Below are 18109 nucleotides of genomic sequence, written 5' to 3' on the forward strand. Positions count from 1 at the left end.
CACCATGGTGATTGGGAGGGTGTGGCTTGGCTGGCTTGAGAATGGGGAGGTGCTAAGGATCAAGGGGAACTGAAAGAAAATGAGGGAATGAGGAGGCATCAGTTGGATATCTTTAATGTAAGATATTGATGGTCTTGTAACAAAGAGCTCAAGACAGCAGGAGCACATGAGAGCTTACACACTGGTCAACCAGCGAACCCAGGCTTTGAGCTGGCATCATCTTTTTTTTGTCTTGTTTCTGTCTGTACATACAGTAGAGATCTGATTCACCACAGTGTTAACATTTGTTTTATCACAATTAAGCAAGTAGAATTAAGTATCTCATTATAAATCAGTCAGAACATCATATTAATGTTTATGGGAATAATTAAGGAATAATTCGTCATATATATATGACTCATATTAAGATAATTACTTTAAAATGTTTTTTATCAGCAATTACTTGTAAGCATGCTTTTAAATTTAAATTAATCACGATTATAAGATATACCCTGCAATGTACCTTTGAAAAGCTTTGCTCTATGGTGTCCCTATTATAATAATTGACCACAGGATTTGTTATAAATTAGTTAGCATATATAATAATACTTACGATTGGACTACGATTAAAGTATTAACACATTTAGCTGATACGAGGGGATTTACAATATAGGTGAAGAATAATAAATGATAACGTTTCTAAAAACATCTGGGTAAATACAGATTAGCTATGGAAATCTATTCAACAGATTAAGATTTGATTCCTAGATAATTCACGTATATTATATGTACTTTATAACATAATTTACAACAATACTGATAAGATGTCTGCTGCTTTTAATGATAAAAAGGTATCAGCCTCTCCAGTGGCTTTCCAGAGGATCAGACTATGACCTCATTAGGGGGCGTGTCCCCAGCCAATGCTGCAAGCACATTGGCCACCATTTGCTTAATCATGAGACAGGTGGTCTCCAATGTGTGAGTCCCCATGTGGGGTAGCACAATGACATTTGGAAGTGATAACAGGGGATGGCCTCTGAAATGACACACACACACACACACACACACACACAAACACACGTTAAGTTGCTATTACAATATAGTATAGGAGTGGTCTCTTCTTTTCGCTTTTAATAAATAAGTACTTTAACAAAATATGCATGGAAAGAATCCAACCACCAAATAGCATCAAACATCAGACTCCAAAAAGTTGGACCTTAATGTTTGACCTCTGTTACTGTAAACTGATATCTAAATAATATATGATTGCAAGGCAATACTGCAGTTACAAATGCAAGTGACAGTGAAGTCTTTTGGGTGTTTAGTTTAATTAATTTTTTAATCAATTATTATACATATTTGTTCATGTATTCTTTATTGATGCCTTTAATTGGCAGTATTCATCTAACCTACATATGTTGTAACATTAACGTATGGGTGAATGTATATTCAATGGCACTGCAGAATAGGTCCCACACTATGACCACTCTCTAGGTGAAACAATGGCCGTCTCATCACGGTGGCAGGCTTGTGTTTACCTGGGCAGCGGTTCAGGGTAGGTCACATCTAGCGCTGCAGCCTGGATTACTTTGTTCTGAAGAGCTTCAACCAGGGCCTCCTGATCCACCACTTTACCTACAAACAACCAACAAGGGAATATTGGGATGCAGTGGAGCATGATCGAGTGGAGTGATTCTATCCACTGGAGCAATTTATCGCTTTGTTGTATGCTTTGTATTCTACATTCAAACACATCTGTTGCAGGGGTTACCAACTGGGAAACCCTGAGAGAGTAAGGGAACATGAAATGAGGGTGTGGCACAGAAAATGCATGCTTGTACTTATACGTCTCACTCTACATGTGGCTCAGTGGGTGACAAAGCAAAGCAAGCAATTCTTACAGAAATACGGTGAGCAAAGTATGCATCTGTGATAGCCTGATATTCTCACATGTACCCACAGCCTTTTGTTTGGTCAGTGTAACCTGTGCCGCAAATAATTTAACTTATTAAACGCGCTGTATGCTTTTTGCTCCATTTCCTCCACCGACAGAATAAATTGGTTTAGGGTAAGCAATATCGAAAATCAGACTGACGGCAACATCCCTCTCCAGAAGAAGATGAAGTCGCAGAGGGGACTCCACAAGAGCGCTATGTGAAAAGAAAGGTTAAATAAGCCTTAAAGATGTTGGCGTCTATCAACGAGAAGCGATAGGACACATGGCAAATTTCTTTGCGCTAAGGCTTTTTCTCACACTACCTATATCCAACCTCGAGGGAGAGGACATTTCAATAACTGAACGATGTCCACAAATAAAAACCTTTGAAAAGGCTTTCAGCGCTCACCTTTTTGGCCTTGATCACAGAGAAGATAAGAGAGTCAAGAATGACGGTAAGAACAATTACATTTGTTTGTCCAATAAGCATTATTGTGTGTTGTGATCGTCTATTTTGTGGAGGAGTTTATTTGATATGATGTTAACATAACATGTGTATTGCATCACTGTTTCGTGATGTTATTGGTCAATAATAATATGTTATAGTGTGGACACCAACCTCGGCTGATGTTGATCAGGGTGGCGCTGGATTTCATAGCTGAAAGCTGCTCTCTTCCAATCAAATGTGTGGACGCTGCGGTTAGATTAACCAACAGCACAACGTAATCAGACATAGCTAATAGATCTTCGAGTACAGGGCAGTACTCTGCCCCCACCGTCTGCTCCTCCTCCACTGGCCTGTTGGAGTCAATGCTTACAGTTAGATACATAATCCATTTCAATAAGTCACCCGTCAAACTTAGTAACATGTTAGCAACGTAACTCAGCCGCAGCGAGGCTCATTCCTTTCAGCAGAGGCAGACAAGAATGAGCCAATAAGTACCGCTATAACTTGAATCGCTAATGAGGGAGTCTGCTGGTTGGGGCTCATGAAAAAGGTTAAAGCAACAAGACCTTAAAAGGAAAATGAGAATTCCTGGCGGTGCAAAAATGCTGTAAATGTTAGATTATTTCTAGTACAACAAGTTCACTCATTCTGTCTATTGTAATGTTCTACTCTTTAGAACATTAACATATATAGGGCAACTAGGAGAAGGTCCTTTGACTTGAGATTGGACCTTATACCTGCGTCTCCGGTTGTGGTAGTATATCTTCATGTCGAAGCCTTGTGCTCTTTTGGCCACCATCTTTCCGATGTTACCCATTCCAACAATTCCTAGCGTTTTGTTGCTGACGTCTTTTCCAAGGTGAATCTCACCGATATCCTCCCCTTCCTTGTGATTCCGAGAAAAGGAATCCCCTAATTGAGAATTGAAAAAAAAACAGAACGCAATTGCTGTCAGTTCATTATTAATACATTACTGGGCTGATTGATCTTATGCGTCAAAAACCCAGGGCTACTTTTGGTAAATGTTGTTTGAGTCCAAGTTAAAAACAACCACCAGTTTCCTCAAATCACTGATACATCTAACTACTCGTGGTTTGCACAACAGAAAGCCGAAATAGTTTCTTTGCAAATTGATGCAATGGAATGAACTGAAAATCGTTGGCCAAGTTTTACAAAAAAAGAATGGCTTCCATTCCAACCAGTGTGCAATATAAAAGTCTGTACACAAAGAGAAGTGAGATGGTTGGAAAGCCAAAATAGCTACGCAGCAATCACTAGAAGCACAGATTCATACATTTTAAAGTCTCTTAACCTGGAATTACAATAACTATTTTTGATTCCATCTGCCATGTGTCAAATAATTCAATACACTGTATTAGTGCTGTGCAATTAATCAAATTTTGATCGTGATTTCTATTTTTTTTTATCAGCTGGATCCAGCTAGATACATATATGTACATTATTTTCTATTTGAACATTTGTATCTCTTTTAATGGGACATTTCTCAGAAGTTCTCAGTTACAAAGTCTTTTTTAGAGATAAATGCTGAATAATGCATCATGTTTTCAAACTCAAAAATATTTGTTTGAATAATCCTTATTTCAATATTGACCAAAATAATCGTGATTATGATTTTTTTCCATAATCGAGCAGCCCTACCCTGTATGATGTTCCTGGCAGATGCCAACATCAGCCCCATGGCTAGGTCGGCTGTAGGTTTGGACACAACATCAGGAGTGTTTGTCACTTTAACCCCAAAACTGTTAATTAGGGGGATGTCTAAGTGATCCACTCCCACCCCCCCATTCACTACAACCTGAACACAAAGGGAGAACAAAATTAAACAAAAATGTTTAAATCTCAAGGATCATAGTTTGGGTTTAGTCATGTTGATGGTAATGATGCAGGAACGACTAAGAAAAACAAACCGCCCCTAACACCCTTCTCCCCAATGGCATAAAACCTAAGTAATACATCAGTCGATAAGACGTTACTTGAGGAAATACAGGGTATTTTGCTTGTTTCATATGTAATTTAAACGTGCTCTTGTAACTCATTTCATCAAACAATGACTTAAGGAAAAAGATGTGCATAGTGTGTTAGCCAATGATCCATGTGGCCAGTCTGATACCTTCAAATTAGGAAGTCCTTGTAGTAGTGAGCTGTTGATGAAGTTAGAACCGCCCCACACCAGAATTGCCTGTATCTTTGGCTTGACCTCCGGTTGGCTTGCCATCTTCTCGAAATCGATCACAGTAAAATGATCCTCTACCAAAGATGAGAGTGAACTGTAGATGGCTTCTGGTCTGCCAAATTTTCTCGTTAGGACATAGGGTTTCTCCATCTAGAATACATTTGCATTATACATTATATCATTATTGATTGACATATATTATTTATCTAGTCAGTTGGTCAATTCCTCTGAGATTAGCTACTAAAGTGAAAAATATATATATACTTTTATAAAAATAGTTTAGAGGCAATTGAATGCCTATACTTAATGTCAAACATATATGTTAATAATGATATGATGAATAGTTTGCCACAATTACAGGTTCTTTTTTTTGCCTTCATTTATGGAAAAGAACTACACGGTCCATTTCACAATTAAAAAGCCCCCCATCGTCACCCAGTTTCAAGCATGACATCCAAACATTTTTGGTATCTTAATAGCTGTCGTGGTTTCTAACTCCTTATATCCTCTGCTACCATTCATGACAATTGAAATGAACAAACTTAAAGCCCTTGATTGTGGGCTATCAAGGCAATCCAATTGTTTTTACAGACGGTTATAAATGTAGCCTCATTCATCTCCTCTCCTAGCTGAGTTTCGAGATGCCCTACCCGCTCCCGACGGGCTGGCTGTCGCCTGCATGGTTGACACCGCCGACGGTGTGGGAATGTGTTTATGAATGGGTGCTTGAATGGGCGAGTGTAAACTAAACATTTGACAGGATTGCATACGGATTTTAATACACATTGTCAACTCTATCATAAGAGTTAGTGCATGTCTTGCACATCAAATATCCTCCATCTTCAAGTCCCCCTAAGTTCAAATCTCCTGACGGACAACGAACAAACTGTGTTTTGGTCCCTCCGATTCGCTAAAGGGACCTAAACATGACCCAACCGTCTCGCCATCCGCCCCACTTCATACTAAATTCGACTGCATATGTTCAACTATTAAAGTAGGGTTTCGATTACTTTACCGTGGTGGAATACAAACGCGTCGCTATATGCCCGGGATTCTTCGATCTTTGAATCAACCGTATGCAAGTAATGCCTGAGAAGACGACTATGCCCTGCATGGTTTGAAGACATGAGCCTGAGCACAGTGCGTCTTCCTGCTTTAGTTAATCAAACACAGAATCACCGATCAAAGGTCCAAGCAAATGCATAAGCCATTATTTGGGTATGCGCGTGCCCAAATACGCATACTTTTTTGTTTTTACTTGTAGTACGTAGTCGTTCTGCAGCTACCCTTACAAAGTAAGCATTGCACACAGTATAGATACAATTGGGACATTACAGGTGGTTCAATTTCACTGATTAGCATAGGGGGGACTGGGGGCTGGCCAGTCGTTATTTAAATCACCGTTGCGTTGCGCCTTTAAGCTATTTGACTTGGCTCATACATCTCGCTGGACGAAACGCTATTTGAAAGTGTTTGACAACATAGTACAGTTGGTGCCACTGCTGCATGTTTATATCCTGGAGATTCAACAAACCGGCGTCTGAGGTCCACCCAGAAAGCTCTGCAGGTGTTACTGCATAATATATGTAGTTGTACCTTGAATGAATTCTTGAACATGCAGTATTTATTAACGGCAGTTAAATGACATTTGCATTTCTCTGTCAAAGTGTAATTTTTTATTACACTTTTCATAGTAGGCCTTAGGTCCTTTTGTTGTTTTATCTTTATTAATATTCGGATCATTAAACAAGTCCAGTAATTACTATCTAATCTATTGTATGGTCCCAATGCAAAATTCTATAAAACGTGGCCATATATATCAAAAATAATAATAATTTTATATATATATATATATATAGTGACGAGACCTCTGAAGAATAAGTCCCGCCTCCGAGGCTTCTGGTTCTATCAGTCAAATGTCTATGGGAAATAACATGGGGTTTTTGAATGATCGTACATAACAAGCTCTGTAGGTGGCGAAGAAGTAAGAGCTCCTCACGTTTTGAACAACACACTTTTTCCATCTAGATTCCACTTTGGTTTTGGATTGCCACTGCCGTTAAAGTAGCATTTATAATCGTTTACTACTTTAACGGCACCGACAATCCAAAACCCAGGTGGACTCTAGATGGAAAAAGTGTGTAGCTCAAAACGTGGGCAGCTTTCACTTCTTCGCCACCTACAGAGTTTGTTATGTGCGATCATTCTAATCGGCATGTTCCCTAGTCTGGGTAGCCCCGGCCCCAGGGCCAGAGTGATAGATACAACTCTCTCTATGGCTCGGCCCAGGGTGATTTGAGTTCGCCCTGAGAAGAGCAATACATTTCTTTCTAGGTTCGATACGTTTTTGGGGGACCAATCGCCAAGCTGGTTTAACACAATGTCGACAGGGAAGCGACGGCATGCAGCCAATTGCGTACAGAGCCATTTGAACTAGGCCCATTGATCACGCCTCTTGTGCTGAAGAAAATGACAGCAGCCTCCCCAGACCAACGTGAAATCTACGATTGAACTTGGTCTGGCAATAGCCAGGCTACATGTTACCCCGTTTGACACATGGCTCTCTGCTGGCAGATGGTTTTCTGCTGGATATATTGTCATGCAGGGATGCATGTTCTGTCTGCACGTGAAGCAGCCTTACATAAAGCCTTCAATTTAATTGTCTTGTCGTATTGTATACATTTTTGCAACAGAAAGTCCCAAATCCTCCGGTAGCACAGAATCGGCACACACCAGACAGACCCCCATCAATCCATCCATACACTCTTCACAGCACTCTCCCGCTCACTCCACGCACGTGACCCCAAACACCACACCTCACACGACCTGACTATCACCCATCATACCCTACTGATGAAAAACTATTTCGATCCTTTGCGGTATGGTCGTCTCGGGCTCGGTATGACTCGGAGAGTGATAAATGTTCAATGCGTGGTTTATTCTAACAGAGACACAAAGTAAACAAGCTTGCGTTCTGGAGCTGGTTCATGAAGCATCTCTCGAACACAGGTAAACAAACCGTTTATATTGGGAGTGGGCGGAATGGTACATAGGCCACGCCTACATGTTCTAGTTTACTCAGGTCAACCTTTGGTCTGTCTTGGCTTTAGCGAAAATGGCAAAGTGGCCATGTTTGTAGTCTTTGACTTATCTACAAATCATAAAACCTTATATGGTGTTGTCAATTATGTGAAAGAAGAAACCATTAATAACTGTTGTTAGCTTGACACACGTCATCAGAAATAGCATAGACTAAAATAATTGACATCACTCCACTCCACTCTCAAAATCCCAGCCCCCAATAGCCCCAGCCTTGACCCCAATTCCCCCTCCCCCCAGACCCGACCAATCACCATCCTCCCATATCGTCACCTTCTCCCAACAGGACACTCGCCATACACTGGGGCATAACAACACTTCAACCCCACAGAAGAACTCCCTACACCACTCCATTCAAACTCATATCTGCCTACAAGAAAAACTAAAATGTTAAGAGCTCCCGGTCATCTCAGACCTTCACCTATCACCTATCACTATAATCCCCACAATCCATCACCATACCACACAGTCTCCCCGTCCCTCCAAGCATCGATTGCACCAATATTGTATACATCACCTGTATACGTCACCTGCACCTGCATAATCACCTGCACCTGAACCAACTATTTGTTTTCTTTGCTGACGGGGACCTTGAAGCTATTTGATACAGGTGAAAGCAAGAAGAGACGTGTAGCCATCATAATATTAAATTAGTTAGAAGGATTTGATTAATTTAAGAACATCCGTTTATTTTCTGTGAATGACCTAAAATATCACAATTGGCATATTCCATTGAATGGGATACAACCGAACAGAGCAGAGCCGAAATATAAAAGTAGTGTTTTGGTATACTTTTATATGCATCTAGTCATTAAATAATTCATTAATAGTCCAGTGTATTTATTTGTCTAATTATCCGTGCAATTGTTTTTTATGGGATATGTCATCTTTGGTCTTACATACTGTCGCTATGGACGTCAAGTAATACGTTACACCTTGTGGCCACCAGAGGGCTCACGTGCTCCATTCTTTCTTTACGTAAACTACAACCTAAAATCAACGACAGTAGTTAATTTAGTTTTGGGATCATTTATCATAACCCGCTGTAGGTCCGGGTCCGTATGGGTAGGTTTCTGGGTCTGTTAGTGATTTACACAATCTATAGGCGTGTTAACACCTGGTTAACGTTTTTTTTTTTTGTTTTTGTGATTACCTTAGTGATTCTATATATAACTAAATAAGTTCCGCCAAACTTTTTGGGGAACATTGGATGACATCTACTACAACATGGGTCTTATCCACAGATAGAACAACGCGAAAGTTCCCAGTCTGAACTCTGAAAACTAGAGATTTGGTGCGAGTGCAAGGTGCATGTGGCCTTTGGACGACACGCAAAACACAGAAACCATAAAAGAAAGGACCGCATACCACAAGTTAATTCTAGACTCAGGATGTGTATGCCTACCCTCCGGCTAGTCAGTGGTTCCAGGCATGCAGAGAGACCCAAAGACAGGTTGTAAGGAAAAACGGAGAGATTACGAAAAAAAGGAAGGACAAGAATATCAACAGACAAAGGGTGTGCGTGTGTGTGTATGCGTGTGTGCTTTGTGTGTGTGTGTGTGTGTGTGTGTGTGTGTGTGCGTGTGTGTGTGTGGAAATGCGTGTGTGTGTGTGTGTGTGTGTGTGTGTGTGTGTGTGTGTGTGTGTGTGTGTGTATATGCGTGTGTTTGTGTGTGTGTAAAGCCCAGGCCTGTCATTACATTTCCTTGGTACAATTTCTGGTCTACGCTGGAATGTCTACACCACATGGAAACACACACACACACACACACACACACACAAACACACACACACACACACACACACACACTATAAACCTTTTCATGCTACACAACACATTGTAACTAGTACTCTTTTGTTGAATGGTTATGGAATCATGTCAACACCATCAGGCCTGCAGAAAAGTAGATGTTATGATCCAGACGTTAGGACTGCTCTATTTATATATTTTGTCCCATTTGTTATAGATTCCGTTAAATTAGGCCCTCCTCATTGCTGAGAATCAGTTGGACATTCCCTGGCGAATAGGATCAAACACATTCCACTATTGTATGCCGTTTGGACTGATAACAATGGTATGTTTATTTAACCCATCTGGATCCTCATAGAGTTAACACTTTTTTTCAAAAGCACGTCAACATTATATTCATTATTATAAGAAACATCCATGATTTTATAACATTGTTTATAGCGTTCCTTCCCTTGAAAACAGTTAAAGATGTGCCAATGTTGATTCTTGAAATCGCTAGTTAAACATTTAGAATTTTTGCGTCTTATCTGTCTGTAACCACGATTCACAGTTGTAGTCTGACCTTCGTTGAGGCGTTTTCCTTGTATTGTTCCAAGAGTTAAACAAGGAGGGAAACGAAGGAAGCATGACCAGAGAGGAGCGAGAAGAGAGGCGGTTGTTTGAGGAGTCAAGTGAGCGAGAGGCCCATCTGGGGGCCAATAGAAGATTGAAAGGGTCCGTTGAGAGTCTGAGGCATGTGAGTTTGTAAAACACTTGGGACTTTAAGACCACTTGTTCCAGATTAACTGTACACATAATGCAACAGTCAGACATGAACTTCAAAATCTGCTCTGTACACGAGTTACAGGACAATTGACAGCGAAGCATCAAGTTTGGATTGCCTGATCGCAGTGGACTGTGTCAACACAGTTTCAGATAAAGTGTTGAATGTCGATTGTCACATAGTTGACTTCTGAGGCTTAAAACCTGAATGAACCACTGGAAGGATTGACAAATTTGTTATAATCAAATGGATAAATCCAAAACACAGATTAGACATAGTACAGATTAGAGGATACAATCGGTAAAACCAGGTTAAAAGTGTTAACCCACCCCCCAAATAACATTTTTTTTACGTGTGAGAATATATATATTCCCTTGATATCGTCAACAAAATGGGTTTCCATCACCTTCTCTTATCATGGTCCACAAGAACTCTGTAAAAAGCCTCAAATGTTGAAGCCTGTCCTTGCAAAGCACTTCCCTCCGGTGCTGCCCAGAGGCAGCAAGTTTTTGAAAGCCTATTTCTGCAGCTATGGCTGGAAGTCCCTGACTTTGTATTTCAGTTCATTATCATTCATATCCACCATTCAAAGTGGATGATTACATACCCGGTAATACCTAATTCTAAAATCATTTTAACATGTAAACATTTTATAGGATTATTTTACTTGATACTCTGTTAGTTTCCAGAAAAACACGATGGACGAGGCGTTGGCCGACAAAGACGCCCAGCCGTCGTCATTTGTTGAGAATACTGGCTTCAGCGCTCTGGTGAAATTAGCTGACCCGCGCTACATCATTCCTGGGAGGAAGGCCATCCGAGTTTTCTCAATTGTTTACACAATAAAATTGGAGCTGTGTCAACGATGGTACAAATTTGAAGCTGTATCCAACACAGATTACTTCTACAAAACCTTAAGCACCATCCCTTCGCATGAAACAAATAGCAATTCTAAATCACATTTATACACCACTTTTAAAAGTCGTATGATTTAGCTCAGTTTTACTTATCAAGCCTGGTTGGTTAAGACGATTACGTCGAGTAAGACAGGCCACACCCTCACCCGGGAGAGGAATAATTCTGACCTGGATAAAATAAACTATGATGATGATGGTGATGACATAGAAAAAAATTGTGGTTACAAAAATATTAAAAATTTGACCCGGTCGTGCCACACCCTCCTGAATTCAATTTCCGAACCGACCACCGTGGAGCATGAACAGATAAACCCGGGTTCCAAAGACTTGAGCGTATTGTCATCATCATCATGTACAGCAGGAGCTGTGGCTGGGCAGAGAGTTGCCGGAGCACAGATCATTCACCGAGCAGTGAGATGCAAACATATGATCCAACCAAGTACTGACGTTTTATCCCTCCCAGAGGATTGTATGTTTCAGCGGTAGCGTTTTTCCTCAACATTCATTACTTACATCTACAATCTGCGTCAACCACACGTCACACAGTATCATGGTTCTACACAGACATCACGGGTGATTGTGTTGATTGCTGCATAAAATACTGTCCTGGTTCTTAGCCTATTGACCCAAACACAGTTTCTCTGCCATTATCAGTTTTTATACAATGCTGACCTGGTATCCCCCCAAAACAAGCACATTTTCATTAGTAGGGAGAATAAATTGATTCCCTTGATAGGTCAAGAAAATGTTGTATTTCCAGGCCTTGATGGGGCCCCAATAACTCTTAATAGTGCCTCATAAATGCAGAGGCCTCTCTGTGCAAAGGACAAACCTCCGGCAATGGCCCGAGGCAAGACAATTTCTGGGGAGGCGGAACATACTAGTAAGGCCACAGCCTGCAATGCCAACAGGAAAGTGTCTCTGGCACCTTAACGGTTGCTTTACATTTTTATTTAGCAAACGCTTTTATCCCAAAAGACTCACAACGGTACCGTACCCACCGACGACAGAGTAAATTGTGCAAGAAGACAGCCGGCTCTTCCGGAGAAGCTAGGGTGAGGTGCTCTTGCTCAGGGACACCTTGAACCGGCGATCGAACTAGCAACCTCCCGGTGACAAATCAACCTGTTGTACCTCTTGAGTTAAAACGACCCCTGCCGCTGACGGACTGTGTCGTTTTTTCCTGGACACAAGCCTGCAGGCCGAATTAAATGGACTTCTACAGACCAACGCAGCATACTAACGTTTGTGCGACCGACCCACAGTTGGGCCCCATGGCCAGTCCAACTGTTCTCCGCAGCGTCAAACATATAGCCACTGTCAAACTCGCTGCGGGGCGGGAGGCCGGGCTAATGTGGGACACATTAGCGCCAGACATCTTGGTTGTTAATGAGAATTCCTCAGCGTTCGCTCCCACACGTCGCTCCTTCATCTTATTAAACCGGCCCCATATTAGATAATCTGTCGCGATTAGCCCGACCCAGGCCAGGCCTGCTGGCAAACTGTCTGAACGGAAGGGGGTGCAGAAGCATATGCCAAGAGCAAATAAAACACAAGCTTGCACGGTCTGGTTCCCAAGTGAAATCGTACAACTTTGAACAAAACAAACGCTTCCGATACCCTCGTTTAACTCACTTGAAATGTGTGTGGAGGATGGGTGGTTTAAGCAGCCTCGCCTGTCCTGAGTCTGACTGATTGGAGTCTAGGGCTGGTTGAGGCTGCACACCTGCTGTGCATTAAGCAATCCCACACACGCACGCACGCACGCACGCACACAGCATGACACAAACACACACACACTGGAACCTTGAGAACATTTCCTATTATGTTCTGCATAAATGGCAATAAAAAGTATCCATGTCCTTATCCTTGTCACTCACTCACTCACTCACTCACTCACACACACACACACACACACACACACACACACACACACACACACACACAGAGCTCCTACATGGCAGCATCGATCCCCTACACAAGCATCAGTTGTCTTTCTAACTCTTCAATAAACCAGTATCCAACATCGCCCCCCTGCGTTCCTGCTCTGGAGGAGCCCAGTGAAAGCTGGGTGACGTGTAGCCATCTGTGTTCCTAGAATGGTTCTAGCTGCCGGGCGTGCGGGTTCTGACACCCCCATTGGGCGAACCTTTTCACTCCCCTCCAGTGGCATCGTGATGCTATCTATGTGTGTGAAACAGATTCCACCATGTAACAGATTGTACCAACCCCTCTATCAACCTCGACACTTTTTGTTGCTGTAGTAGTTGTTATATTTTTCTTAATAATGCATGATATACTATGAATATAAAAAAGATGAATTTACATCAGTTGAGAACTGTAAATGATATAGGGCTTTTCATCAAGCTCCACTATTAACTTGTATTTCCTTACAGGCGCATAGCCTCTCAAAGTAACAGATTGGCATCTATGGATGTATTTCTATGGTATTTTTCACAGACCGTAACATGAAGCTACAACAGTTTAAAGGTTTAAAATCTACAAAATGATTGGGAATGAATGGAAATGTTGAAAAGCTCTGTTTGAATGAAATAAAACATCTCGATTTTTTTTTCATAAAACATTTATTCATAAAACTATATACAATGGATGGTAAAACAATCAATAATTTTTAGCTAGAAAACAGATAGAAATATAGCAATCCCAAACATATCTCTGTAAAATATTTATTTGTATAGCGTTCACGATAAGTAGTATGATTACTTTCCCTTTGTAATGATTTGTACATTGACTGTGTGGTTGATATTTACATTGTGCCTGTTAACACCTGTTCACATCAGTAAGCAGGTTTACACTGCAGATTTTGGTTAAAAAAACATTCACACCACTTCACCTACTCTGGTCATACACACACACACACACACACACACACACACACACACACACACACACACACACACAAACACACACACACAAACACACTCTTAAAGTCATTAGTTTTACAATATGGCTCATCATTATACGAAATAGAAATCTTGACTTACTGAAACTCCCTCAGACATGGACATAACACTTTAGACATTGGAACACCTGCAATGCTTAACTATCCCATGGTAAAGTCCAAATAAAATATACCCTTCTTCTGTCCTGCCCTCTCTTACAAAGAAGATGCCCTTTTTTGGTAACGGCTGATTGTATTGATTGCTGCGTAAAATACTGTCCGGGTGCTTAGCCTATTGACCCATTTAAAGCTTCCAGTTTACTCTAGCATTTTAGCTTTTAAGCCCTCGTAAGCTCGTCAGAAATGCAGTTTGCCTCTTTACAACCTTCATCCTTGGACGGTTGCTTACGCGCTAAGGCTCTGGATGGATGGACTGTAGTTGGTGTGACACTGTGTCCCCGTGGCTTTACCCCACAGGCCCTGCTCCTCCGTTGGAGGCGTTGAATGCGGGAGCTCAAACTCCGCAGGGCACCGTGCGCCTTAACACCGCTATCGACGAGCTCCCTGCTGACTATCTGAACGTTGACCCCCGCGAGCGCCCTTCGTCGAATCCTCCCGGCGCTGCGCCCCAGCGTCAAAAGCCCCAATCCCGACGTCCTCGTCCGAAGCGAAAAACCTCCACCTTTACTTCTCGTCGCTCACCGAGCAGTCCAGGGGTTTGACGTCCTGTATCTCCATGATCTTGGCGTCCACCTGCAGGAGCCCCTCCACCGTCGACACCTTGAGCTCCTCCTTCTCCTCCCCGGGCACCTTCTCCTCCTCGGAGGAGGTGCTACGGCTGGACAGCGTGTCCATCTCGTCCTCCACCACCGCCAGACGCTCCGCCATGCAGTGGGCGGTGAGCCGGGCCTCGGGGTCGTGGTCCCAGCACTCCTCGATGGTGCCGCAGATGGCCGCGATGCCCTGTGGTGGTGAAGGGGGGAGGAGAAGGGAGGTGTTGGTTCTGGGACTAGGGCTGTGCGATCAATCAAAGTTTGATCGCGATTTCCATGTTCGGTTCAAACGGTCTCCGAGCTGATATTATCGAGTTTATTTTATTTTCTGTCTTAACAGTTTTTTTTTCCGGAGAGAAATGCTGATTAAACGCATCATGTTTTCAAACTCTAAAATAATCCTGATTTCAATATTGACCAAAATAATTGTGATTATGATTTTTCTGATATTGCGCAGCCTAACTGGGACTTCACCTTACTGTACTGTAGTGGAATACAGGGGGCTAACCCATGCTGGGAAGGTCAGGGTTGTGGTGAGAGTGAGAGAGGAGCAGAGTTCTGGTAAAGCGTCCCAGGGTGGGATTCGTTGGTTGGCCAGCAGTTGTTGTTGATGATGTAGTTGTTGCCAAAAAGCTGATATCATCTGCACCATATGCGTGCGTAAGAGGCGATGATATTAGACTTTTAGTCTTGTTTATGTGAGTCGGAGGGACGATATTGCTCAACTAAAACATGGATTGGGAAACTGATTTGAAACTGATGATCTTTCCTAATCGTGGGAATGCATGGGACGTGGGAAAAAGTGAGAAAACTTAACCTCTGATAGATGAGGGATGGTTTTAGTATGAGGTTTGTCTCTCAAATATATGGACACTACAGTCACTTGGAATACCCATAATGCATTTGGACCCAAGGACAAACGCCTTTACCGCGACTTCATCAATTACGGCCAGCAGGTTGAATTCCGGGATTTATTTTTTACTTTTGGCTCACATACTAATAGCGTGCCAGAAAGCAGTGCACACTGTAGCATGGGGTATACGGTACAAAGGTATAACACATATAACATATAGTGGGTTTGTAGCGGTGTCGTCATCAATTACGGCCGCCAGCTTGAATTCTGGGAAAATTCAAGGCTCACATGCTAGTAGCGCGCCAGAAAACAGTACACACTGTAGCATGGGGTATACGATACAAAGGTTTAGCTTCCGCCGCTGTGTTCTCATCTGCCTATGAATGGGTGGGTCGCCTGTAGTGGTTGCATGTGCAGCAGAAGAAGGGGCTGAGGTGTCTCACCGGGTGGCTGAGCCAGGAGTTGCAGATCTCGGGCCGGCCGCGGTCTCTCAGCACGTTGTCCTTCATGCTCTCCACACAGGGGTGCTCTCGCACCTTGGAGCCAAACGGGGGTTCGTAGTCCTTCACCTCTGCAGACGCAAACACACACACACGCACACACACACACACCCACACACGCCCACACACGCACACAAGCACACACACACAGAACAAGGTTAGAAAAGCTTGTGGACACAACCTAAGGTATGAGGGATCATCGGCCATTCCACACAAGGGAACAACTTAGTCATCTTGACATCACATCTTTGTCCTCAGTTGTCTATGTTCATGTCTCACAATACTTTCCACGACAACGCTTGATCTTTGGCACGTGACCAGCGTTTGTTTGTAAAAACAAGTATTCAGTCGATACTTGCAACCGATGCCTCCCCCGACCTGAGAGCGTTCAAAACACAAAACTCACCACGGGTCAGTTTTTCCTTTTTTTCCTTTCGAGTTGGGAAAACGCCTTAGGTAATAAGAGAAAGCTTGGAGTACTGAAACGCTAAAACATGAAAAAGAGAGTTCCGGGATTGTGTCCAGACCTCATGAAATTGAACTCACAACAGCTGCAGAGTATGTCTGTAACCTTAAAGAGACGGCTCTCAGACGACAGTAACGAAGAGGAATGAGATGCTAACAGCTGCACTTAAGCTGGGCGGCTTCGTGAAATGACATTGTTCTATCACAGCCAAATTACATTGAAAATAACTTTAATGATTTACTCTTTGAAATCCCTTCTCATCTATTCATTCATGTATTTATTGGTCGGGTAATGCCTAATACATTTTACAAAATGACCCAATGCTATTCCATACTATTATACAATACTGGTCTGTGATCCACAAACAATTTCTATCTTCTTCTCAATAACATCGCCAAATATAGTCTATCTAGAAAACATTTCCAGGAAGCCGCACATCCATCACTAATAGTATGGCATTATGGCACTAACAAAGACTCCCCTAAAAACATCTAAAAACATCTCTCTCCCAGCATTCCTGGCATCCTGTGTGCTTTGCCCCTATCTGCACCGTTGGGCCTTGTCTTTGACTCCCGATTTCATGCCGGGTCAGAAATGTAATGTAATAAATCACACTTTGATGAAGTAAATGATGCTTCTGGGGTCTCTGTGGCATGTGTGTCCTCCACCGCGCAGAGGAAGTGGGAAGGCCGGAGCAGAGCTACACGGACAGGAAGTGAAGGCCGGAGCAGAGCTACACGGACAGGAAGTGAAGGGCCTGGATCGGGACTGCGCAGAGAAGCTGACTCTGCAAGGCCCACATTTCCTGTTTTCCCGGCAAGTGGAACCCGCCCACCCCTACAGTAGTCCCAAACGAGCCCCCCGCCCATCCATCAAAACAGACAGACGCACACACACATGCATGCATACACAACCATGCACACATGCATACATACACAACCACGCAAACACACACATTAAGACACTCACACAACCGCACACTGACACCCACACACCCGCACACTGACACACACAACCACACGCACACACACACACACACGCACAGGCACTAACACACACAACCACGCACTCACACTCACACACACAAACACACACACAAACGCCAGGGAGTTTGAACGCCAGCTAGGCAGGGGGGTTGGTTTGCGTCCTCAACCTCTCGGCTGTTTGGGTTTCACGTCCAGTTCCAAATATCACCGATTTCACACGATGTCCGGGAGTCGACGCAGAGGCAGAGCGGCGCGACGCCCCCCGGGGGAGAGCGCGCTTCAAAACAGAGCGCTAAGAAAACAACGGTCTGTGTTTCATCAAAGCGACGAGGGGGCATGAGAGAGTCATTATCACAATTACCCAGTTATGCGCTGCAGATTTCGTCGAACGGCCCGTAAAACGCCGTGGGTCGGTGATGCAATCACCATTGTGTCCCCATTATTTGTACTTATTTTTCCCGTGAGCCCCGTTGTACAAACAAGCAACTCGAGCCGAAGCAGAGGGAATGACGGAAAGTGGGGAATTCCTCAAGCGGTCCACTG

The 18109-nt window shown here is 43.0% G+C and overlaps 2 protein-coding genes across 3 annotated transcripts in view; both read right to left on the minus strand.

The window, feature by feature from the left end:
- Nucleotides 1–371: 371 nt before the first annotated feature.
- On the minus strand, nt 372–5671 carry LOC307074851 (putative 2-ketogluconate reductase; the record flags this gene model as incomplete). The annotated part of the gene is made up of 7 exons (XM_079735238.1): nt 372–1015; nt 1518–1614; nt 2535–2713; nt 3101–3275; nt 4023–4179; nt 4495–4707; nt 5573–5671. The coding sequence occupies 7 exons, from the start codon at nt 5669–5671 to the stop codon at nt 862–864; spliced, it is 1074 nt and encodes a 357-aa protein (XP_079591364.1). The 3' UTR covers nt 372–861.
- A 7996-nt stretch (nt 5672–13667) lies between these two features.
- Nucleotides 13668–18109, minus strand: part of LOC307078909 (TGF-beta receptor type-2-like) — a 29982-nt gene continuing 25540 nt past the window's right edge. For both annotated transcript variants that reach the window (XM_079740926.1, XM_079740927.1), the window contains exons 9-10: nt 16058–16185; nt 13668–14951 (exon numbers count right to left, since the gene is read on the minus strand). In XM_079740926.1, the coding sequence (XP_079597052.1) occupies nt 14673–14951; nt 16058–16185 (407 nt within the window). In that variant the 3' untranslated portion in view covers nt 13668–14672. The remainder of the gene's footprint in view (nt 14952–16057; nt 16186–18109) is intronic.

This window comes from Pollachius pollachius, assembly GCF_949987615.1.
Source record: "Pollachius pollachius genome assembly, chromosome: 1".
Classification (NCBI taxonomy): domain Eukaryota; kingdom Metazoa; phylum Chordata; class Actinopteri; order Gadiformes; family Gadidae; genus Pollachius; species Pollachius pollachius.